We start from the raw sequence: 25,979 nt of genomic DNA on the forward strand, positions 1-25,979 counted from the left end.
GACATAATACTGAGGACCCCTCCCCTAGAAGCCGAAAAGTTGAGGCAGAGCGCGTCCTCGCCTGGGGCCGAGAGTCTCCCCGCTCTAGCCGCATCTCTGGGCGGCGCCGGACAAACGCGCTGACCGCGAAAGCCGTGTTGGAGGACCCGACAGGCGCCCTGAAGCGTGTTGAGTATGTGCACACACCTTCCTGCCGACCTGTCGCGGCCGGGAACAAACTGGCCGCCAGATCACATTTAACGGGAGACTCGGGGTCCAGGCGAGCAAGCAGACGGACGGAGCTGCTCCGGGACGCTGGGGTCGCGGGGCGTCCTGCCCCAGGACGCGAACACTCTCCCTCTTTTGAAGGGTGTAAAATTTTGACTAGACTCCCCCAACGGACAGCCTGTTCCAACTTTAACAATTACTTGATCTGGGAAAGGAGGAAAGTAGGGGAGGTGTCTTTCAGGAGCTCGGCTAGGGAACTGCGCCGTGGAGACCGGTCTGCGGCGCTGCCTGGTTTCCCTCAGCCTGCAGCCCAGCGAGTCCCCCAGACGGCCGCGGAAAGCCGCCGCCACGGCGTGCCATCTGCTGAAGGACACTGGCGCCCCCCCCGGGCTCGGGCAGGAGGGAGGGAGCCGCCGCCTGCCCCGGTCTCCTGAGCGATGCGACTTTTGCTTCCTCTCCTCCAAGGGTGGCGGCCCGGTTCGCTCTACCCGGGACACCTAGAGTCCTGGCCTGGAAAGGAGTAATTTCTCTGCGTGATGTCGGGACTGCGAGGGGCATGGCCAGGAGAGTGGACAGAGAGGCATAGTGCTGGGTAGAAGTCTTGGGGGTAAGGGGGCTGTCTCTCGCAGACAAGGTCGTGGAGATCACAAACCTCAGCTCAATAGTGGTGGTGAGGGAGGGGAAGCAGAATGTCTTCATGGGGTGGCAGCCTAGACAAGGCGTTTATTACGTCAGCAGGAGAATGCTGACAAACAAAGTCAACTTCAGGGACCAGCAAAACTAGAGGCTTGTGATCCCTGCGTTTGCGGTGCGTCTCCTTTCTTCCGTGACTCTTTCTACTGTTACTCCTTCGTCTTTTCTCTTTAGTCTCTTCTCTACCCTCACCCCCGCCTCTGTGCATCTAGTCCACTGTTTTCTCTCTGCACCCGTACCCTCCAGCCTGCCCCCCTCCCAGGGCACCCGGCCGCTCTGCCTTCCCAGGCAGGCACTCCGGCCTCTCCTGCTCCTCTAGCCACCATCTGGCCTTGGGCTCTCGGCCACCAAGAATCGGCCGGCAAGATGCGGGAGGAGAGGCGCTCGTAAGCAGCTGGGCGAAACCCGGGAGTCGCCGGGAAGCCGGCTCTCCTCCAGCGGCCGCCGCTGCCGGCTCCGGTCCTCACGCTCTGCTCCTGGCTGGGCCCGCCTCGCAGAACTAGGGGCTGAGCTAAGAGGCATCAGATACTACTTTGTTATTTTTCCGCCCAAAGAGTAGTCTGTGGGGAAGGAGTGGGGCATACAGGCAGTTCAGAAACTCGAGTGTTGGCTGCGGGATAAGTGTTCCCCTAACTGCAGCGATCTGCCTGCCGGAGGGCGAGCCCTAGCCCGCGGGGCCAGGGCGACAGATGCGGGGGAGAGAGAGCGAGCGCGAGCGCGAGCAGCGAGGGGGGTGACACACACACAGAGAGAGAAAGACAGTGAGAGAGAGGGAGCCAACAAGCGAGAGATTGCGAGCATAATCATTGTGCAGCCGTCTCGTTACCTCTGCGCAGCGACATTGGCGTCCACCACGCCGACATTCCGGACCCAGGACCTGACCGAATCCATCTCGGCGCCCAGCGATTTCTCTTTCAGAGCTGGTCCTCTTCCTAAAGTATCTTGGATCCCAAACATTTAAAAAGTCTGATCTACTGTCGCTTTAAAAATGAGTTACAACGCTGTCCTCACTGTTCCCAACGTTGTCACCAAACCGTCTCCTCCAAAGCAATCCAGGAAAAGGGATCAAGTGCCGAAGTTTGAGTCTCTCTGGTGAAAAAAAAATTTAAAAAGATAACCCGTCCTTTGCTTCCACGCGTGAGGTGCGGACTGATGTAGTTAAAGTTTGGGTTATATCCTCCTCAAGTTCAGATCTGCCGCCTCAGGCCCTCCGCCCTAGGTCTCTCGCATCCTTCCAGTGGCAGCGCTGCCTCAAGAAAGTGATCACAATTTTGAAGCATCACCTGTTCTGGGAGAAACAGGAGGAGATTGATGGCTGCCTAATCTCTCCCCTTCCTCCTGGTCCCCCACCCCCCCCCGCTCCTCCCCACCGCTCCAATTTAGAAAAAAAAAAAAAAAAAAAAATCCCCAACAGGATCAGTTGTGAAAGGAAGGGGAAGACCCGGAGCCGAGAGGAGGCGGTGGCTGCGAGCGCTGCGGAGCCGGGCTACAGCCGCTCGCCTGCCCCATGAATGGGTTACTACGGCCCGGGCCGCGGAAGGCGGAGCCGCGGCCCGATAAGGAGCCTCATTTGCATGGACGCTCGGGATTGGCCGGCGCTGGGCAGGCCCGGCCGACGTCCTCTGGCGGCGCGCGCCCCGCTCGGCGTTGCCTGGAGTCCGGGAGGTGAAAGGGGACAGAAAGCTGCGGGCCCTGGGTCCTAGCCCGAACCCCATGTGCGTGCGTGAGATGAGGGCCCGCAAATCCTGCACTGAAGCGGGGTAGCCCGGCCCTGCCGGCTGCTACGCGCCGGCTCAGTCTGGTCGCGGGAGCGGGAGGCTTCCATGGATCCTGCCTCTAAATGCAGATTTTTGTAGCCTGCGGGAGGCGTATTCATTCCCGGGGCTTGGGTTCTGTGTGCAGGTTTGTGAAGAAGCGGAGTGTGACCGCATGTACTTATGTTTGGTGCAAACGTTCCCGAGAGCAGCCCAGTTTCCCTGGACGGCTCTCCCAAGTCTCCTGGAGTTACTTGGTGACACTCAGGTTTTGTGTGCGGTTTACAAGTTGAGAGACAAGGATATATGAATGAAGGCGGGGGTGGGGACGAACAAGGCTCAAGTGCTATTCAAATAAACAGAGTGTCGGGGGAAACGGTCAAAGAGCTAAGGAAAATACGCCCGGGCGGACGCGAGCGGGAGTTGCACCCGTGCAGATGAGAGGTTGCTGACAGATCGTGGCAGGCTGAGTGCTAGAGCTGCCCTGCCTTGTCCCGGGAGCCCCCTCCTGTCCCCAGTACCCCTACCCCCCGCCCAGTTCCCGAAACCCGGGGGAGCCAGCAGAGGAGCTGCTGGGAGGCAGCGGGGGAGTCGCGGAAACTTTGCCCAAGGCGCGCGGTCGCCGCGGTGCTGGCCGCGGGCTGATGATGGCCGGGAGACGGCTGCAGCTCCGCTAAACAGCTGAAACTCTAGGCGGCTTTTTAACTACGCCGGGCAGCTCGCAGTGCCTATTAAAACTCCTCCTGGCTGGGTGTTATTTTCTTGCTTCTCCTTTTGTATTCTGATCTGCGCATAGATCTGCTACTGAAATCTAGAACACCAGCGCGAAAACAGATTTGAAGACAATGAATGCAAATCTGTGCTCAAAGACCATCTGCCGTGGAGGAGACAAATCAGCTGTTCCGCAGTTCGAGCGACTGTGCCCGAGCCTCCCGGCCTCATTACCGAGAGGGCCTTGGCGAAAGCCTGGATTTCATTGAGGAGACTTTCCCCCCCACTTAGGACTCAAATTTGAGTGTGAATTGACTCCCGACCAGATCCCATAGGTGGGTAGGTGAGCGCTCACAAATGAACTGCGAGAGTTTGCCGCTAGAGGACACAGCGCCTTGCAACTCGTTTGCCTGGGCAGACAGGAAGCTCGCACTTTCAGAAATGCCGCTCTCCTGAGAAAGGGACGGATCCGCGCCTCCACTCTACCCCTGGGGCAAACCGCGACCTGACTGCGGGGGACGGATAGCGCTCAGGAAGCTCATGTCTTTACTGCGGAGATTCTCTTGAAAACCGATGGGGAGGAGGAGAGGGTGCCCTGACCCTCTTTACACAAACCCGGATCCTGGGATTGGGGAGGTTGATGGTGGGGGTAGAGGGCGTAGAGACCGTGAAGTCCCCGCCTCTGGGTTGTGTAGACTGTGGCACCCCGACTCTAGGGCTCTGGATTGGCCTTATTGGACAAGAGGGGCAGAGGGAGCCATAAGGGCAACCGGGCATAAGAATATGGAACGGGACTGTTGTAAAAGCCAAGTAAGATAGTTGTCCAAAGAAGGAAGAAGGAGGGTGGGAGAAAAATTGGTAGGATAAAACTTACTACCTTGTTTCAGCTAGGCAATTCTCTATTGTATGCAGATTTTACCGGTAATTTCAGTCCCTGCAAAAACTAACCGCCCGGAGCCTTCTACCCCGGCCCCACTCTCTTTGTAAATCTCTCTGAACCTCAAGTAACCACCTACCCCCATCCTCATCCTCGGGCTGTGCCCGGCGGAGCCAATGGGCTCCTTGACGGAGAGTGTTGAACAGCCCGTGAACCCCTCAAGACGTGTCGAAGAGCCCGGCGATTTTTGTTTTTCAGGGGGCCTCTGACCTGCAGCATCTCGTACCAGGAGAGGTACGGGGCGCAGCCCCGAGGGGCCGCGAGGCAGCCGTGGGCCCGGGCCTGGCCCGGACCGTCTTCCCCTCGGGCCCGTGTTGGCTGGGGTTAAAGGGCAGACCCGGGGTCGAGGACACTGGCTCTCCTCTCCCGCAACAGCTGCTACCCAAACTTATGCCCCTCAGGAAGCGAATGAATGGGTTCTTTCTCCCGGGTCCCTGCTGCCCGCCCCAGACCAGACCCACCGCACCCCACCTCCCAGAGAGGAGTTCAGAGGCCGTGGTGCTCTGCCGGGTGGCAGTTTAAAACACCGTGGCCCATTAACTATGACCTGGGTGTAGCGGGGAGCCGCACTGCTCCTCGCGGGCTCGACTACCGCACTGGGCGATCGGGGCGAACGGCCGCCAAGATGCCGCGGGCCCTGTGGGCTTCGAGCCGCGGACGCCGAAGTTCCCTCCAGGCTGGGACGGAGTTCCCTGGCTAGCGCCGGGAGGGGGGTAGAGGGAGCCAGGAATGGGGGAGCAGCCTTGGGCCCCGCAAGGCGGCGCTTCGGCCTTGGCAGAGCAGGGAGCGTCTCTGCCCCCCGAGTTGGGTTTAATTAGCTTCGTGTGGGTATTCGGGAGGGGTGGGCGCACAGTCGGCCACGCGCGCCTTGGAGGAACGCGGTTTAGTGACGGAGTGAGCGGCGGTGGCTGCGCCTGGAGAGTCTCTCGCCTCTCTCTCGCCTCCGGCGACCCCCGAACAAACCTTTTCGAACACGCCACACAAAACCCGCCCTGAGCCGCACGGGGGCCCGATAGGCGCAGCTGCGGCCCGGGGAAAGCCCGGCCCGGCGGGGGTGAGGCGCCCGCGCGCGCCTCCCGGGCTCTGGCCCGCCAGCTTCGTTCCGCCCCTGGCCGGGGTCGAGAAAATCCGAGATGAACATTATTAAAATGCTTCCTGACCATCTAGTTACATAAAACCGAGGCGGGGGTGGTGTTATTCCGTCTTTTACCCTGTCCCCTCCTTTGTTCGCTCTTCCCAATGAACCCCCGGGTATTTTCCCCCGTTCATGTTTCACATCTGCATCTCGGTGCGCTATGTTCAATTTCCTCCCGATTGGCTGTAAGGCCCATTTCCCCAGTCTCTCGGTCCAGTCTCCTGGGCGCCGCGTCTCTCCTCCGGGTCAGAGGTTCGAGCTTTTTCTTAGAAAATTGCTCTTTGGGCCTAGTTCTCGTCCAGCACGGCCCTGAGGTGAAATCGGAGGTGTGAGAACGCTTCCCTCCCACAGCCCGACCTCCACCCCCAGCCCCAGCCACACACGCGGCGCCTGGGTCTAAGCAACCCGACGGACAGAGCCTGACTAGTACTCAGGGAATGAGATCCACAGGGACAGTCGGTCTGGGTTTGATAAATGAAATAAGTAGCAGTCTCTTCGGACGTGAATTTTCAAATTTGTTTGTTTTAGTTGGCACCTTTGATTTTTATTTGTCCGAGTAGAAATAGTTTTGTCACCATCTCAGAACCCTGACGAATATTTAGCTCAGTGCTTCGTGAAACAATTTTTTTAAATATCCAACTCTCCTCCCTCCCACTTCAAATTTCAACTTTACATCAGTGAAATATCCAAATCCACTAACTCCATTCCAAATGTCTTACTGAAATTGGACTTGAATGCTCCATAAATGAGAATTTCCGGGGACGGTGGAGGGGGGGCGGAGAAACTACGGTATTCACAAATGTACTACAAATATTTCACGAGGACTCCACCATCCATACCGAACAGAGCCCTTTTAGGACAACTTAGTAAGAATTTAGATCCTCTTCCTGATTTGCTTTTACATACTGAAGGGGATTTGACATACTGAAGAGCTACAGAAATACGGAGGCGTCGAAAAACACTTTCTAGACCCACGATGTGCCACCCAGGCCGGTCAAAATGGACTGAGGGAGCCAGAGTTGGTTCTATCCTAACAACCGACAACTCCAGAAAATCTCTTCCTCCTCTCTCTCCTCTTTTTCTTCCTCTTCTTTTCTCTCCCACTCCCTCTCCCCCCTCAGAAATATCCACCCCTCCCATTTCCTTGTTCCGGGAATACCGAGCGAGCGAGGGAGCCGAGGCAGAGATGCGGGAAGGTCAAGAGAACAAATGTTTGGAGCGGCGGCCGCGTCTGGGCGTTTGGAGCGTGGACATCGCAGCAGAGCCCTCGGTGTGTGTGTGTGTGTGTGTGTTGGGGGACTGGTGATCCGTAGGGAGAGCAGTGTTGGTGCGGCCTCCCCGCGCACCTGGAGACCTGATTTCCTGGGTGCGTTGGGCGGCGTGCTCGTCAAGCCCCGGGTTTGGGCTGTGCTGGGGTAAACCGGCCGGTGGCAGTCCCTTCCAGGAAGCTGCACACCAAGGCGGTGGCATCTCCGTCACCGCGGTGTTAAGGCACAGCGATCCAGGGGCGAACTGACCCTCACTAAGAGGCCCAATCGAGCAAGTGTCCACGCAGAATAGGGCTGAGAGGAAGGCACAAACGAACGGAGGCAGGACGTTTACCCAACACTGCCTGGGATCCAGGCAGTGCCACGCACTTTCTCACCCTTAAACTTGACAGCCACACTTGAACTGGGACCTATTTGCCCCCATTTTACAGTTGAATGAAATGAGGATGGGAGATGACAAGTAGCATCTCAGTTGATAAGTAGGGAACAAAGACCCCTGCCGGTGTCCCACTTCCAAGGCAACACAATAGCGAGCAATTTAAGGCCTTTAAACAGAAAAAGTTCAATGTGACTCCTCCCCGCCGTTTTTTCGGTTTCTCAGCTCAGTTGAGGGGAAGATAACTGACGAGCTCCTCCGAAGTGTCCCCCTCTTTTCCTAGTGGTCCCCGCCCGGCCAGCCGTCAAGGGAAAGCCCTCGAGACCCGCCAGCTCCCTCCCCGCTCGCTGCGGAGGTGTGAACGATGTGTTGATTATTCGCATTTTTGCCGAGCGTACACTCCGCCGCGGCCGGCGGCGCCACATTTCGCACGTACACGCACGTACACGCGCGCTCCGCGGCCCCGCGCTCTGAGCGCAGGGGCATCGTGGCCCCCACCCCAAGGACACCCTCCTTGGCTAGGGGAGGGGTGACAATAGGGTCCCACCCTCCCTTGCACAGGTTGCCTCTCCCTCCAAGCCCCAGAAACACAGTCTTGGCTTCCAGATCCAACTTTCTTCTCCATAATACACTTGCCTTCCCAACTCCCCCTCCTGGATTATGTGGGGGGAGGCGGGAGTGGGTACAGCTACAGATATGGCACCAGCTAGAATATCATTCCATTGGGCACCTGGCTACCTCCTCCTCCAGCACACAGACTCCACCGTCACCTCGACGCACACCACACACCTTGGCGACAAGAGGGAAAATCGGGAAAAGGCACTTGAGTAAAAGGCATGCTTTCACGTTGTCCTTAACGGTGTAAACTGGACTTCTAGCTCCGGGATCTCCTCAAACACGGCCCAAGGCCTAGAAATTCCATTTCTGGCTGATGGGAACCCACCTCCGCACCTCCAGGGAGCCGGACAAGCTTTTCAGGGTGGGAGGGTCCAGGGTCAGGAAACCTCAGAACCGGCTGGGAAAACAGCTAGCTCGCCGGGCTGTGTGGCTCCGTCCCACACTCGAAGGGGCGACAGAAATTCCACTTACTCTGGCTTCTCGGAGGAGACCAGGCAGGGGTCGCGGTGCTTGAGGTGTCCCGCACGGGAACAGTCTCGAGGGCCCGGAAGCGCTTCGAGCAGTATTTTGGGCAATGCCGGTCGCGCCCTACAGGGGGCGCTGGACTAAAGGCCGTAAAACACTCACAACTGCCGCACTTTCTGCAGCTCTGACGCGGGGCAAGTTGGAGCGCACCCGTGGTTCCTACAGGGCGAGGCAGCGTGAAGGAGAAACCCTTCCGGCTTTGGTGTCCTCAGACCCAGGTTAGAGCCACTCATTTACTGATGAGGTCTTGGGCATTTGATCTGACTTGTCGGAGCCTCAGTTTCCTAATGGGTAAAATGGGGGTGTTATTCCTCTGAGCCACAGTTTCCTGATTGGTAAAATGGGGATATTTATTCCCCCAGAGCTTCACTTGCCTTATGGACAAGAAGACAGCTTCGGTGAAAATATCCGGCACGTAGTAGGTGTACAATAAACGCCGGTTTCCCTTCACCATCTGCTTCTGTAAAATGAGCAGGATGATGTTGGCTTATTGTACGTCTCTAGGTCCTGTGAGTCCACTATGGGGATGGTTTCCTCCCACCACCCCACCCCACGCCACCCCGCCTGTGAGCTCCTTGAGCAAGAATTCTGACTTGCTTGTCTTAGCTCCTTGGCCTGCAAGGGCTGGTTCCCTAAGTGTGAGCTCAGTATTTTTTTTTTTTAACATGGAATTTCTCTAGGCAAGTGCTTTGGAACCTATTTGGTGCCCACAGAGGGCATGGAAGGCACCCGATGGAGGTGCTTTCCCGGGGAGGGTCTGGGACTTCCTAAGAGTCTGCGATGGGGGCCCAGCGCTGCCTTTTCCCGCCGCAGTGGACTGATCGCACCCAGAATGCGAGCGCGGTTGGCTCTGGGGCCGCTGCAGGTGGGCAGGCGTGCTGGGATCGCGGAAACCCCCAGAGAATTGAAGAAACTCGCGAGGCGTTCTGGAAAGGTCCTCCCGTTGATGCGGCAAACACCAGTTGATTGGTGGGTCACAGGGGAACCGGGAGCTCCTCCCCGCGCTGCGCCCTCCACGGGGCACGCGGCTCTCCAGGCACTGCGTGCGATCTCCGTGTCCGCAGAGCTGAACTCCCGGAGCAGCGCTTTCCAGAATCGGCGTTCAGCAAAGCTGGGCAGGGAAACCAAGGGGCGAAAGAAACCAGACGCAGTGAGCCTGGAGGTGGCAGAAAAGGAGGCTGGGGGCCCGGGGGAAGAGAGAGGTTCCAAAATTTTATATTCCATAGGACTAAAGCCTCCTAGAAGCTCCTTTTTAATTGCAACTTTTAGGCAAAAGCACTGCATGTTCAGTGCAGAAAAATATGTATGGAAACAAACAAAACAATAACAGAAGACATAACCACCCCTAATGACACTAACAAAAGACGGTTGTTAATATTTGAGTGGGTTTTCTCTCAACCCTTCTTGCTTATTTCTATATGCTGATTTGTAACTTTTCTGTTCACTTAACATAGCATATTTTTCCATACCACTGAATATTTTCCTACAGTAACGTTTAATATTGGCATTCTATTTCATTATCCAGAAAAGAGACATTATAAATTGTTTAACCAATTGCTATTGTTGAATATGTAAGTTATTTCTAATTTTTCACCACTATAAATAACACTGTGACGAACATCTTTGTAGTTGTTGCTTTTTACATACTATAATTCCTTCCTTGAGATAAAGTCTTAGAAGTAAACTTGCAAAATCAAGGGCTATGCATTTTTCTTAAGCCTTGTTACAGATTGATAAATTGTCCTCTGGAAAGACAATATTTACTCTCTCCCTGCCCCCACCCTCAATTTTCCTCAATCTTGGCAGTTATTTTCTTGTTTTAAAATTTTGTCAATTTGTTGGATTGGAAATGTCTTTTGATATTTAAAAAATTTTTTTAATTAGTTAATTAATTTATTTTTGGCTGTGTTGGGTCTTCGTTGCTGCACGCGGGCTTTCTCTAGTTGCGGCGAGCAGGGCCTACTCTTCACTGAGGTGTGCACGATTCTCATTGCGGTGACTTCTCTTGTTGCAGAGCACAGGCTCTAGGCACACAGGCTTCAGTAGTTGTGACGTGTGAGCTCAGTAGTTTTGGCTTGCAGGCTCTAGAGCTCAGCCTTAATAGTTGTGGCGCCTGGGTTTAGTTGCTCCGCAGCATGTGGGATCTTCCCAGACCAGCGCTTGAACTGTTGTCCACTGCATTGGCAGGCTGATTCGTAACCACTGCGCCACCAGGGAGGGCCTGATATTTTTATTTGAAATTTATTTGTAGTTTATGAATTTCCAGTAAGGAGAAATTGTTTTTCATTCTTCTTCTTCTTTTTTTTTGGCCATTGTACATTTTGGGGGAGTTGCAAGTTCTTATTTTATTAGGATATTACATTTTAAGTTATCATATATGTTACAAATATTTCCCCAATCTTTGTTTGCCCTTCATTTTATTTATGGTAATTTTTTGGTGGCAGATATAGATGTATTTAAAATTTTTTAATCTCTAAGTAACAAAATAACAGTGGTTTAAATGATAAAGACACTTAATTATCTGACATAACAAGAAGTCTGGGGGTAGATGGCCCCAAGTTAGGGGTACCACTCACTAATGCCATTAACTACCTGGTTCTTTTGCTCTTCATCCCTTTGTCCTTTGCATGCTGAGTTTTTTGTTTTTTTACATCTTGATTGGATTATAATTGCTTTACAATGTTGTGTTAGTTTCTGCCATACAACAAAGTGAATCCACTGTAGGTATACCTATATCCCCTCCCTCCTGAGCCTCCCTCTCACCCTCCCCTTCCCACCCCTCTAGGTGGTCACAAAGCACTGAGCTGATCTCCCTGTGTTATACAGCAGCTTCCCACTAGCTATCTATTTTACACATGGTAGTGTATATATGTCAACGCTACTCTCTCAATTTGTCCCACCCTCCCCATCCCCCTCTATGTCCACAAGGCCATTCTCTATATCTGCATCTCTATTCCTGCCCTGCCTCTAGGTTCATCAGTGTCTCATGGTGGTGAGATTGTTGATGTAGCTGCAGACACCATAGCACAAATTCAAGGCAGGAAGCAAGAGGAACAGAGGTACCAGAAGATTCTGTCCCTTTGAATAACTAAGTAAAAGCTTTTCCTGAAACATCCCTTATGTCTCCTTTGCTATAATTAAGTTAATGGATATCCATAGTCAGATAGGTAGCTGAGAAAGCAAGTACCCACTTTTCCATCCCCTATGTGATAGGCCTCAGAGCTGGGGATTGAAAATGGCAGTGGGATTAGGCAATCAATAGAGCCCACCATAAAAAAGTGTCTTTAAATCATATGTAGTTAAATCCACCCATCTTTTCCATTGTAACATTCTCCTTTTGTGTCATTCTCAGGTAATCCTTCCCCATTCTAAAATAACTTAAATATTAACATATTTTCTTATGATTTCTTTCTCCATTAAAATTTTTTCCCTCACTAAGTAGATTTGTTTGTTGTGGTCTTGGTTCCACTTTCAACAGTAAGCACCAAAGTCTTAGAAGACTAATTTAAATAGAAGGTTAGTTATAGATACATTTAAATATTTAATTCACTCATTATTTTATTCAAAACATCTTTGCTATTTATGTATCAACTACATGCCATCTGGAATTTATTTTGGTTATGTTATGAGGTGGAAATCAAAATTCTGTCACCAAATTGTTAGCTGTACCAATAGCACTTATTACATAATCTATCATTTCCCCTAAAATGTGAAATGTCACTATATTTTTTAATAAACATTGAGATTTTTAAACTGAAACTGGAAATGTATGATATATTTAGAAACTAGGAAAATCACATGCTCCTCAGTTTATTGTTTTCCTTTACGTCCTACAGTGCAACTTTATAGTATTCTTCATATAGGTCTAGGAAAAAAATTGTTCAAATTATTCCTAGGTAATCTTTGAATACAAATATTTATATATTTGTAATTCCTAACTGATTAGTGTTGAAATCTAAGGAAGTTGTTTATTTATTATGCAATCAGTCATCTTACTTACTCCTTATAAGTTGTTTAGTTTTTTAACTGATTCAGTAGACTTTCCAAATAGACAATTATATCACCTATTCATGGTCTCTTTCCTTCTGGTAAATATACCTGATTTATTTTACTTGTCTTGTTGCATTGGCTAGGTCCTCAAATACAATGGCAAATGGTAGAAGTATTGGAGAGAAACCTTGTCTTGTACCTGACTATTACAGGTATTTTTGTAATATGTCATTATTAAATTAAGTATTGTGTCAGATATTATAAAATAAGTCTTTCTTTTAGGTTACTAAGAGTTTCAATCACAAATATATGTTGAACTATATCAAATACCTTTTTAGCACTTTGTAGGACTATCATAAAGCTTTTCTCTTCTTTTTATTATTGTGACTACTTATATTAATACATTTACTAATGTTGGCTTGTCCTTGTATTTCCATAATAAACCCAACAGGGTCAATCATTTATTCATTCATTACAAATTTATCAAACACTCGCCTTGCTGGAGACACCATGGTAAGGAATGCCAAGTCCACACCCTTGTGGAATTTATATTCCAATAGGGAAGATAGCAGTTGATCTGCAATTTTTTTCCTTGTTAATTTTATCTTTAAAATTGTGTGTGATGTATTTGATTGCTTGACACCCATCATTTATTCCCACTTCCTATGCCTTCCTGTCCTGGAGGTTAACTGCTTTGGGGTTCTGTGAGACATTCTTAAGGCCCTGCTTAGAGTCTGCCTCTCCAAATCTTCCAGTGATTTTGCAAGCTCCAAAATGTCCTGTATTAAGTCCCCTTCTGCTTATGATGTTTGGAACAGTTTAAAGTTCTTGCACGTCAGGTTTTGTAAAACCCAGCTATGTAAAAATAATCTCTGTTCTTTCTTATGTTCAGTATTAGTTTAAATAGCATAGAATCTATATATTTCTAAACTAACAGTACTTGCCCATAAGGCATGGAGCTTTTGATAAGTTACATAATTTATTTGATGGTTATTAATTTATTCAAGTTTCTATCTCTCAGTTAATATATTTGAGTAATTTTAATTTTCATAGAAAATAAAAAATCATTTGTATTTTAAAATGTATAACCATAGAGCTGTACCTAGTTTTCTGATAATTTTCATTTTCTATATCTGAAATAATTTTTTTTCTCATTTCCACTTGCATATTTAAATTTTGTATTCTGGTTTGTTTTTATTCCTCATGACTATCCCAGCTTACGTCAACAGCACACCAAAAACTTGGTATTATCTGATTTTCTAATTTTGGCCAATCTGATGGACATAAAGTTACATCTCACTGTTGTTTTAATATGCATTTCTTTGATTGCTGGTGGTGGTGAGCATCTCCTCAGATACCTTTCAACCATCTGGGCCCCCTCCAGTTGCTCATTTTCCCACTGGGTTCTCAGCCTTGGTGATTGTTGTTGCTAATACTTCTTGCTGCTGCTACTGTTAGTGTTGATGATTTACAGGAGTACCTTGTTTGTTGAGATGTTAATCCATCATCAGTTTTAGATGTTACAAATGTTATCTCGGAATCTGTCATTTGTCCTTATTGTCACTATTGTCCTTTTTTGAATAGAAATGCTTCATTTTTATAGAGTCAAATCTATCCATTTTGTGCTTTGGGGTCTTATTTAAGGTCTTTCTGTACCTTGAGATCACAAAGAAATACCACTACACTTTTGATTAGAGTTTTAGCTTTCCTATTCATGTGTTTTAATCTCTCTTTTTAAAAAAAAAAAAACATGTATTATATACATAATAGTTTGTTCTCCATACCTTTTTGTATGTAAACATAATAGTTTACTTTAAAATAATGAGCTTATAATATACATATTGTTTTGCTCTGTGCCTTTAACAAATCTTTTATTATTGCACAATGTTTTTTTGTATGCATTATCTTTTTTTTTTAATAGATCTTTATTGGAGTATGATTGCTTCACAATACTGTGTTAGTTTCTGTTGTACACCAAAGTGAATCAGCCATATGCATACATATGTCCCCATATCCCCTCCCTTTTGAGCCTCCCTCCCATTCTCCCTATCCCATCCCTCTAGGTCATCGCAAAGCACCAAGCTGATCTCCCTGTGTTATGCTGCTGCTTCCCACTAGCTAACTGTTTTACATTCAGTAGTGTATATATGTTGATGCTACTCTCACTTCACCCCAGCTTCCCCCTCCCACCCCGTGTCCTCAAGTCCATTCTCTATGCCTACATCTTTATTCCTGCCCTGCCACTAGGTTCATCAGTACCTTTTTTTCTTTTTAGATTCCATATACATGCGTTAGTATACGATATTTGTTTTTCTCTTTCTGACTTACTTCACTCTGTCTGGCAATCTCTAGGTCCATCCACCTCACTACAGATAAGTCAATTTCGTTTCTTTTTATGGCTGAGTAAGATTCCATTGTATATATATGCCACACCTTCTTTATCCATTCATCTGTCAATGGACATTTAGGTTGGTTCCAAGTCTTGGCTATTGTAAATAATGCTGCCATGAACAATGTGGTACATGTCTCTTTTTGAATTATGCTTTTCTCAGGTTATATGCCCAGTAGTGGGATTGCTGGGTCATATGGTAGTTCTATTTTTAGTTTTTTAAGGAACCTCCATACTGTTCTCCATAGGGGCTGTATCAATTTACGTTCCCACCAACAGTGCAAGAGGGTTCCCTTTTCTCCACACCCTCTCCAGCATTTGTTGTTTGTAGATTTTCTGATGATGCCCATTCTAACTGGTGTGAGGTGATACTTCATTGTAGTTTTGATTGGAATTTCTCTAATAATGAGTGATGTTGAGCACCTTTTCATGTGCCTCTTGGCCATCTGTATGTCTTCCTTGGTTAAATGTCTATTTAGGTCTTCGCCCATTTTTTAACTGGATCGTTTGTTTTTTGTTTATATTGAGCTCCAAGAGCTGTTTGTATATTTTGGAGATTAATCCTTTCTCTGTTGTTTCATTTGCAAATATTTTCTCCCATTCTGAAGGCTGTCTTTGTGCCTTATTTATGGTTTCCTTTGCTGTGCAAAAGCTTTTAAGTCCCATTTGTTTATTTTTGTTTTTATTTCCATTACTCTAGGAGGTGGGTCAAAAAAGATCTTGCTGTGGTTTATGTCTAAGAGTGTTTTTCCTATGTTTTCCTCTAAGAGTTTTATAGTGTCTGGTTTTACATTTAGGTCTTTAATCCATTTGGAGTTTATTTTGTGTATGGTGTTAAGTAGTGTTCTAATTTCATTCTTTTACATGTAGCTGTCCAGTTTTCCCAGCACCACTTATTGAAGAGGCTGTCTTTTCTCCATTGTATGTTCTTTCATCCTTTGTTGTAAATTAGTGACCATATGTGCCTGGGTTTATCTCTAGACATTCTCTCCTGTACCATTGATCTATATTTATGTTTTTGTGCCAGTACCATATTGTCTTGATTACTGTAGCTTTGTGGTGTAGTTTAAAGTTGGAGAGCATGATTCCTCCAACTCCGTTTTTCTTTCTCAAGATTGCTGTGGCTATTTGGGGTCTTTTGTGTTTCCATACAAATTGTAAAAATTTTTGTTCTAATTCTGTGAAGAATGCCATTGGTACTTTGATAGGGATTGCATTGAATCTGTAGATTGCTTTGGGGTAGTCATTTTCACAATATTGATTCTTCCAATCCGAGAACATGATATATTTCTCCATCTGTTTATGTCATCTTTGATTTCTTTCATCAGTGTTTTATAGTTTTCTGAGTACAAGTATTTTGCCTCCTTAGGCAGGTTTATTCCTAGGTATCTTATTCTTTTTGTTGCAATGGTAAATGGGATTGTTTCCTTAATTTCTCTTTCTGATAGTTTGTTGTTGCTGTATACGAATGCCAGAGACTTCTGTGCATTAATTTTGTATCCTGTAAACTTACCAAATTCATTGATTAGTTCTAGTAGTTTTCTGGCATCTTTAGGATTTTCTATGTATAGTATCATGTCATCTTCAAACAGTGACAGTTTTACTTCTTCTTTTCCAATTTGTATTTCTTTTTCTTCTCTGATTGCTGTGGCTAGGATTTCCAAAACTATGTTGAATAAGAGTGGTGAGAGTAGACATCCTTGTCTTGTTCCTGATCTTAGTGGAAATGCTTTCAGTTTTTCACCATTGAGTATGATGTTTGCTGTAGGTTTGTCATATATGGCCTTTATTATGTTGAGGTAGGTTCCCTCTATGCCCATTTTCTGGAGAGTTTTTATCATAAATGGGTGTTGAATTTTGTCAAAAGCTTTTTCTGCATCTATTGAAATGATCATATGATTTTTATTTCTTAATTGGTTAATGTGGTGTATCACATTGATTGATTTGCATATATTGAAGAATTCTTGCATCCCTGGGATAGATCCTACTTGATCATGGTGTATGATCCTTTTAATGTGTTGTTGGATTCTGTTTGCTAGTATTTTGTTGAGGATTTTTGCATCTTTGTTAATCAGTGATATTGGTCTATAATTTTCTTTTTTTGTGATATCTTTTTCTAGTTTTGGTATCAGGGTGATGGTCACTTCATAGAATGAATTTGGGAGTGTTTCTCCCTCTGCAATTTTTTGGAAGAGTTTGAGAAAGATCGATGTTGGCTATTCTCTAAATGTTTGATAGAATTCGCCTGTGAAGCCGTCTTGTCCTGGACTTCCGTTTATTGGAAGATTTTTAAGTATAGTTTCAATTTCATTACTTGTGATAGGTCTGTTTATATTTTCTAATTCTTCCTGGTTCAGTCTTGGAAAATTGTACCTTTCCGAGAATTTGTTCATTTCTTTGTGGTTGTCCATTTTATTGGCATATAGTTGTTTGTAGTAGTCTCTTTTAATCATTTGTATTTCTGCGGTGTCAGTTGTGATTTCTCCTTTTTCATTTCTAATTTTATTGATTTGCATCCTTTGCCTTTTTTTCTTGATGAGTGTGGCTAAGGGTTTATCAATTTTGTTCATCTTCTCAAAGAACCAGCTTTTAGTTTTATTGATCTTTGCTATTGTTTTCTTCATTTCTATTTCATTTATATCTGCTCTGATCTTTATGATTTCTTTCCTTCTACGGACTTCAGGTTTTCTTTGTTCTTCTTTCTCTAGTTGTTTTAAGTGTAGGGTTAGATTGTTTATTTGAGATTTTTCTTGTTTTGTGAGGTGAGATTGAATTGCTATAAACTTCCCTCTAGAACTGTTTTTGCTGCATCCCATAGGTTTTGGGTTGTCGTGTTTTCGTTGTCATTTGTTTCAATGTATTTTTTTATTTCTTCTTTGATTTCTTCAGTGATCTCTTGGTTATTTCGTAGCACACTGTTTAGCCTCGATGTATTTGTGTTTTTTACAGTTTTTTTTCCCTGTAATTGATTTCCAATCTCATAGCGATGTGGTCAGAAAAGATGTTTGATACGACTTAAATTTTCCGAGGCTTGGTTTGTGACCCAAGATGTGATCTATCCTGGAGATTGTTCCATGTGCACTTGAGAAGAAAATATATTCTGCCACTTTTGGGTGGAATGTCCTATAAATATCAATTAAATCTATCTGGTCTATTGTGTCATTTAAAGCTTGTGTTTCCTTATAAATTTTCTGTTTGGATGATCTGTCCATTGGTGCAAGTGGGGTGTTAAAATCCCCTACTCTTATTGTGTTACTGTTGATATCTCCTTTCATTGGTCGTTAGCAATTTGCCTTATGTATTGAGGTGCTCCTATGTTGCATGCATAAACATTTATAATTGTTATATCTTCTTCTTGTATTGATCCCTTGATCATTATGTAGTGTCCCTCCTTATCTCTTGTAATAGTCTTTATTTTAAAGTCTGTTTTATCTGATATGAATATTGCTACTCCAGCTTCTTTTGAATCCCATTTTCATGGAATATCTTTTTCCATCCCTTCACTTTCAGTCTGTATGTGTCCCTAGGTCTGAAGTGGGTCTCTTGTAGACAGCATATATATGGGTCTTGTTTTTGTATCCATTCAGCCAGTCTGCGTCTTTTGGTTGGGGCATTTAATCCATTTACATTCAAAGTTATTATCAATATGTATGTTCCTACTACCATTTTCTTAATTGTTTTGGGTTTGTTTTTGTGGGTCTTTTTCTTCTCTTGTGTTTCCCGCCTAGAGAAGTTTCTTTAGCATTTGTTGTAAAGCTGGTTTGGTGGTGCTGAATTCTCTTAGCTTTTGCTTGTCTGAAAAGCTTTTGATTTCTCCATCAAATCTGAATGAGATCCTTGCTGAGTAGAGTAATCTTGGTTGCAGGTTTTTCTCTTTCATCACTTTAAGTATATCCTGCCACTCTCTTCTTGTCTGCAGAGTTTCTGATGAAAAATCAGCTGATAACCTTATGATGATTCCTTTGTATGCTATTTTTTGTTTTTCCCTTGCTGCTTTTAATATTTTTTCTTTGAATTTAATTTTTGTTAGTTTGATTAATATGTGTCTTGGTGTGTTTTTCCTAGGGTTTATCCTGTATGGGACTCTGTGCTTCCTGGATTTGGGTGACTATTTCCTTTCCCATGTTAGAGAAGTTTTTGACTATAATCTCTTCAAATATTTTCTCAGACCCTTTCTTTTTTCTTCTTCTTCTGGGACCCATATAATTCAAATGTTGGTGCATTTAGTGTTGTTCCAGAGGTCTCTGAGATTGTCTTCAATTCTTTTCATTCTTTTTTCTTTATTCTGCTCCTCAGCAGTTATTTCCACCATTTTGTCTTCCAGCTCACTTATTCGTTCTTCTGCCTCAGTTATTCTGTTATTGATTCCTTCTAGTGTATTTTTCATTTCAGTTATTGTGTTGTTCATCTCTGTTTGTTTGTTCTTTAGTTCTTCTAGATCTTTGTTAAACATTTCTTGTATTTTCTCAGTCCGTGCCTCCATTCTATAATCTCTCTTGAGTTTAACTTGCAATGTGGTCTAGATTTTGTTTTCTCCCTTAAGTGAACCACAAAAATGTGATGGTTACATTGTAACATGGTAAGAAAGAAAATTGTCCCAAATTAGGTTTGGGACAGAACTTCTTTTATGAATGTGATGTAATTACAATTCCTTCTGGGAAATAATTAGCATTCTTGAGCAACTTTTGGATAGCCTTTACTGAGATCATGAGCACCCTCTGAGAAGTTGTGCATCTTGAGAGGAATCTGATAATATTAACTGGCACCGCTGTATTATACCACTGTCCATTTTCTATCAGTTTTCCTGCCAACAGAAAAGTCTTTGAAGTGACTAGCTCAGGACACTATCCCCTCGTGGCAAATTTGGTATACAACTTTGACATGGACTTGTAATAATTTTTTCCAGAAAAGTTGCTTTAACGACAGTTGGTACAGTGTTCACTTTGGCAGCACATATACTAAAATTGCAATGATACAGAGAAAATTAGCATGGCCCCTGCACAAGGAGAACAGTTGATACAGTCTTCAGCTCTTCATTTAGATACATTTCCCAGTTGACCAAAGTATTTCTTTGAGTAATTTTTCTGGAAATTATATGTGAATATTATCATTTTTACAGTGATATCACTGCCTCTATTACAGTTCTGTTTGATAATAATCCCCAAGGGTTGTTTAGAATCATTTCACACAATGTTGACATTAAGTGTTAGCTTCCAGTACATTCTCTACTCTCATTGTGGATGACAGTCATTTAAAAGTGTCATTTTTCCAGTGATTCTACACTGGTTCATCAGATTTCTCGCTCTCTCTTCTTTCCCTCTCTCTTTAACTACAAATTCTCTTTAAATGTCTAAAGACTTTACATAGCCAGTGATTGCTCTTCTGACAAAGGGGTGTCAAGTTAAGGATCCTAGGCAAGCTGCTTCACATTTCTGAGCTTCAGTTTTCCCATCTGTAAGATGTCATAATGATACATTTCAGCTATTTTTGTTATGCTTTCAGATAACAGGAGTCGAGATGGTGTCTTGTATGGACTTTGTTCAGCTCCTCCAGGACTCAGTGAAGAAAGAAGAGAAACTCTTAGAACAATTGTACATTTTACTTTTCTCAATTTAAGCTCCAGTGGTCTATGGAGAATAGGAAGGCAGCTATAGCTGGAGGCCACTGTACTAAAGAACCTCATTCTTATGTCTGAGAGTTTTGTTTTCATGTTTGTTATGACGAACCATGTTAACTGGGGCAGCGACCTTTAATTTAGGGGCCCCTCTGCCCTCCTTAGGTGCCCACACCATGTTTAGGATACAGCCCCAAACAGATGACTGTTATGAGTGCTGAAGAGGTCCCCTCCCCTGAGAATTTTGCTATGTCCAGTGCATGGTTCTGGGGCACAGATAGAATTGGGAGGTCCCCCATGTCACCTCCAGTCCCTGCTGCTCTGATTTAGGGCACACTGGTGGGGTGACTTCCACTGGTCCCCAGGTAATTTTTCATCTGAAGAAAATGAGTGAAAGGAATGCATAGGAAACACCTGTCGCCGCAGACCCTTCCCTCAATCCAGTCTCACCTGTAATATGTCTTGGAGAAATCCCTTGAAGTTTATAATGTGAGAATGACACCTTTCTCTGGTTTCCAGCTATAATGTGTCTTTTTATTACAATATTCTTTTGGCAATTTCAATAGGAATTTGGAGGCTGGGCTCAGAGGACTGGAATCTCTTACTCATGTCTGTATTCCCAGCACCTAGTAAAATATAAGTGTAAAGAATATGTGTATGATGAAGAAGAGATGAATTCAGTGAATTCTGATCATATAACGTACAGTCTAAATCAGGACCCTTTTGAGAATTAAAGGGGACACTGACCAGATGAGTCACCAGATTACCAGGAGTAAAATAAGACTCTTCCCAGCAAACAGGGATATACGGTCACTCTACGCATAGCAGAAATGGGGAAGAAAGAGGAGAAAGAAAGAGGAAAAAGAGAAGGGTGGAAGAATGAGAGAGAAAATAATGTGCTGGGAAACCAACTTTGAGATGGAGACTGGGATGTAGGAAAGTGATTGAAGAATGCTCTTGTCAACAGTGAATGAGGTGGAGTGAGAGAACTAAGATTGGGCAGAGGGAGAAGTTAACCTTGATGAGCCACAGGGAACTTTGAAGCTGAGATGGCCCTTCAGAGATATCCCAGATCAAGGCAAGGAACCTGTGCCTTTTTACTCCAGCATCATCTGGTTAAGGGATATATGCTAACCATGGGAAGGTGGTATGACCTTGGGAGAGGCAGCTTTCTTGCATAAAGGTCAATTCCCTCCCAGGGATGTAGCTGTGGATCTTCACCAGCCAACAGGCCCAATTGCTAGGGTGTGCTAGGGCCTAAAGCAGGGTCTGGATAGCTCACCACGGTGGCCACTGCTGTCTACCCCTGGTGCTACTCAATCGCCTCCTTCAGAGAGTAAGTTCACCCCCATCTGGGAAGTTCAGAGGGGATTCAGTCAAACAAGCTGCAGCTGGACCCACAGCCACAGCTGATACTCATCATCTTCCTCTACTACCCAATTCTAGATTCCCCTTGCTCTCAAATAGCACTTCCAGCTGGTCAGGGTGACTTAGACCCTCATCCATGAGAAGTTTGAGTCTCCAGTGACCATACCTCTCTCAGGCTGTGGCTGTTGGATGTTTCCGTTTGCCATCAGAATTGGGTACCAAGAGATTCCCCCATTGGATCACTTGTGAGCCAAACACATCCCTCCGTGCTCCCCTTGTGTAACAGCAACCCCCCTTCTCCCAGTGATCAGGGTCAATTACCGCAGGCAGGATGGTGACCCCTTTATTCGGCTGCTGGTCTCTTAGCACAAGGAGCCCCAAATGGCCAAGCAATAGCCACAGCTTAAAGTTTAAAGTTCTGTGGTGAAAATATTCCCCTTCTGGAGACCAGGACCTCTAGGCACTTACAGTGTCAAGGAAAAGAAGCCTAAGTTCCCTAAGTGGGTCACCGAGAATGAAGAAAACGAGGCTACTTCTACTTCCCTACCATGTTTCTCAGCCTTCTGTGTTCTGTCTGTTGGGAACACAGTACCACATAATAGCATCCGTTAAGGGAGTATGCTAAATCCTGGAAAATGGTACCCCATCTTCATAAGATATCATCTGGAAGCTGGCACATCAATTATTCTATCAGGGCAGCTGTTTCTGGGTGGTAAATATATGATTGGGCCAATTGGTCCCCTGCTCACGTGCCCACTGCGTCCCCTCCCTCGTTAGAAAGTGGGTCCCCCGGTCTGATGGGTTGTTTCGCAGGATCCCACGTTGGTGGAGCAACACTGTGTAAACAGAGTTGTGTGGGCTCCAGCACTGCAAGCAGGAAAGGCAAACCCACGTCCCAATTATGTGTCCATCTTAGTCAAGATGAATCACAGGGCACTTTACACCAAGTGGTAGGTGTCTATCCAGAGGCTCAGCATTGGTCTATTGCTGGCAGGCTGGACATTGGGCAGTGACAGTGGTCAGTCTTTGTGAGTGGACCCCCTACATTTCTGCCACCATGGCTGTGCTGTTCGTGTGCTCCTTGTCCCAGCATTGTAGTGTCAGGGCTTGGCTGATGACAACTGACTGAGTCATTGTTTGCTTGGTTGTTAAGTACCTCTTTCCTGGTAGATGCTGTCTGATGTGTGTTAGCATGTAACAGAGATCTTCATTCTTCATTCCCACTCCAATGGGTCCAACGACCCAGGACAGAGCTCCGTACATTACCAGGCTCCCTTATGCCCTCTCTCTAACAGGGTGGGGGCATGATGACACTTTGGGTGCCCAGGTATCAATGTCAACTTGGAATATGTGTCCAACAGTCCTCCCTAATGTCTGAATTGTCACCTTGCCCCAGGGAACAAATACTGAAATAAATGGCCCTAGATCCATTTGGAGAAGGACATTGGCAATGATTACAGACTTGCCACGGTGTTGTAGGGCCCATTCTTCTGAGTTCCCTTCCTCTACTTCATTCAGTGGGTTCCAGGTCTGAAAACTGCTCAGGTCTGGAAACGGGACATGGGATCATGACCTTTATCCAGATGGCTGCCCTCAACCTCCTGACCACCCTTCCTTGCTTCCTATTTATTCTACAGACTGAGTGATACCCCTGTTGGCTGCTCATCTGTCTTGGCCCTCTGGTTGCCAGTTGAGGGATTTGGGGGCTGAGCAAGAAAAAGTTATGACCGCAAGGGGACAGTAGCTCACAACGAGCTTGCTTTGGGCAGTGCTTGGATAGGCGGGGCGGGGCGGGGGGGGGGGGGTGCCCCTCACAGCAGGAGACCTTCCAGAGCCAGGGGACACCATTCAGAGGGGAGGAAGGCAAGAGACCTCACAGGGGAGAAGGGAACCAGAGGGGGCTTAGGTGTCTGGGGGATGTCACTCAGTCACTCCCTCCCAGCACGGCAGGGAGTCTCTGGGTCAGGAGAGCTCCAAAGGGCAGCTGTGGCCCCCAGTGTTGTATAGCCCCAGGATTTGTCTTCTCTATGGCTAGCAGACGTGGGGTACATATGTTTTGCAGGGTATGCCAAGCAGGCTCTAAGTAGCTAAAAATCTATTGGGGCTATATTTAAAGCAATTGGATGCTTTAAATTTAAAAATTTGAGCTTGACCCTCGTGGGCTTTTGAGCTATTGGTCTCAGCATGTTATGAAGAAGTGAACAACTTAGTGGCAATATGCAGGGGTCCTCTTTGGCTCATTGACATAACTCCATGTTCTCTTCGTTATCTCTGTCATCCCCCTGGGTCGGGTCCCCTGGCTGCCACTGTGATTTTGCTTCCATGTACCTCTGATGGCTAAGTGCCCCATTTGGCCCCTACTACTGAAGGATCTTTTCCTCCCCATTGCTACGGAAGCCCAGTCACCTAACAGCAACTCCTGCCATTTGCCCTGACCAGTAGAAAGTCTCAGTGATGCTGGCACCCCTCTCGCCAGCTCAGCCAGCTCATTTCTCATTGCTTTGATGAACAGCATGCTTTCCAGGTCCTCCCAGGGCACATGGTGGGCTGGTGAGTTTTCCAGCCTTACGTGGCATGCCCTCTTCACTGAAGCTTTTGATTCTGTCTTCCAGAACTGCCCCAAACCATCCTAAGTGTGTTAGTGGTATCTCCCATGATCCCAGAGTCCCAGGGTCCCTGGGTCCTTGCCAAGGTACTAAATACTGCTGTGTGCCTTCAAATCCACAAACTCTATCCTACTTTGTGTCCCACCCACCTTGATCCAGTGTCCTCAGAACCCATCCTCATATAAACTCTCCTGGCTCTTGCTAGCACATGGTACCTGGGTCCTGCAGCTCCTTCGGGGCACAGTCCATTTCCTCTCTTAGCGGGCCCAGCACTTCCCTGACCTTACTTATTGGCCTGATGGCTAGGAGCAGAGGTGGGGTTAGGTCCTGAGAGGGGTGTATGCTTCCTGGAAGGACTGAGACCTGTGCATTGTCTTCAAGCAGATGGAAGGTGCCAGCCTTTAACAGGAAGGAGTGGCTGCTTCTCTAGGCTTAGGATGTTCAAGGGCCTCTGGGAATTCAGACGTTCAAGTGTAGATGGCACCATCCAATCTCTCAGGGTCCCATTCTTCCTGATCAGGACCCTTGACATCTGGAGCTATGGAACTCATAGTTCAGTGCCAGGCTGCTCCTTGGCCTTTTCTGTCTTTGATCTACAGAATATGAGTGTCTCTTTACATGCTACCAGGGAGGCTCCTGGATTCCACACTGTGAGGCATCCATTGCACCCAGCAATAGTGATGCAATTTTGTAAAACTTATAATTACTACTACCCCAGTTGTTATTGGACTGAATGTCTGTGTCCCTCCCCCCTAAATTTATACATTGAAGCCCTAACCCCCTCCCCCCCCCAGCATGATGGTATTTGAGGATGAGGCCTTTGGGAAGTACTTGGGTTTAGATGAGGTCATGAGGGTGGAGCCCCCATGATGGGATTAGTGCCCTTGTAAGAAGAGACCCAGGAGTACTCTCCCCTGCCGTGTGGAGGACACAGCAAAAGGCAGCCATCTGCACACCAGGAACAGGGCCCACCAAGAAACGAATTTGCCAGCACCTTGATCTTGGACATTCCAGCCTCCAGAGCTGTGAAAAATAAATGTCTGCTGTTTAAATCACCCACTCTATGGTACTGTGTGACAGCAGCCTGAGCAGAATAAGACACTGGCTCATCTCAAAGGCCTGAGTTATTTCACCCACCACTATCATTTTCTCCCATTATTTTCTTATATTTCGCTACCAGTAAAGGTTTTAGCAAGTGCATAACTGCAACATGACAGTGCCTCTCCATACTCACCTGCCACCAATGCTGTGGCCCTCACTGCCAGCCTGCCAGCTGGTGATTTTTCAAGGACTGCTTCCTGGGACCGCTCCCACTGCCAACGGTTATGGGCTGGGTTCTCAGAGTAACAGACCATGAGACTCTAAGATTCATGAGCAAGAGTTCTGTTGGGGAGTTGCTCTCAAAACCAAAACCTGTGAAGGAGCAAAGACAGTAGAACTGGTTGGGAGGGAGAAATTGATCTGTCTCAAGGAGCCCTGAAGCTTGGAGAACCAGGTCCTCAGACAGCCCTGCAGAGTGGAGTCTGCACACACGCCACATCCTTCTGCTGCCCCGGCAGGAGCTCTGAGTCAGTGGCGTTTGGAGGCAGTGGTTCTATGAAGGTGAGACCCACTGGGAGCCCTTCATCTGGGAGGATGGCAAAGACACCCTGCTCCACCTCAGCGACTTCCCTTTCCAACTTCTCCCAATTTTTTCCCATGTAAAGTGCACAGCCCTGTTCAAGAAGCAGAATGAACCCCTTCTTAGGTTTCTATTTGTTAAATGGCTAAGCAGAATGGGTGATAGTA

The 25,979-nt window shown here is 46.5% G+C and overlaps 1 protein-coding gene and 1 non-coding gene across 7 annotated transcripts in view; one reads left to right on the forward strand and one right to left on the reverse strand.

The window, feature by feature from the left end:
* The window catches only part of EBF2 (EBF transcription factor 2), a 194,822-nt gene extending 192,394 nt beyond the window's left edge, over nucleotides 1-2,428 (reverse strand). For 5 of the 6 annotated variants that reach the window (XM_032635540.1, XM_032635541.1, XM_032635539.1 and 2 more), the window contains exon 1: nucleotides 1,727-1,857. In XM_032635540.1, coding sequence (XP_032491431.1) covers nucleotides 1,727-1,857 — 131 coding nt within the window. Of the gene's footprint in view, nucleotides 1-1,726 lie in introns of all 6 variants that reach the window. The other variant, XM_032635537.1, reaches the window with a different exon arrangement.
* A 17,109-nt stretch (nucleotides 2,429-19,537) lies between these two features.
* Nucleotides 19,538-19,644, forward strand: LOC116756245. The gene has a single exon (XR_004350609.1). It is a non-coding gene; the product is annotated as a U6 spliceosomal RNA (small nuclear RNA).
* The last annotated feature ends 6,335 nt before the right edge of the window (nucleotides 19,645-25,979 follow it).

Source organism: Phocoena sinus, chromosome 6 (assembly GCF_008692025.1).
Source record: "Phocoena sinus isolate mPhoSin1 chromosome 6, mPhoSin1.pri, whole genome shotgun sequence".
NCBI lineage: Eukaryota > Metazoa > Chordata > Mammalia > Artiodactyla > Phocoenidae > Phocoena > Phocoena sinus.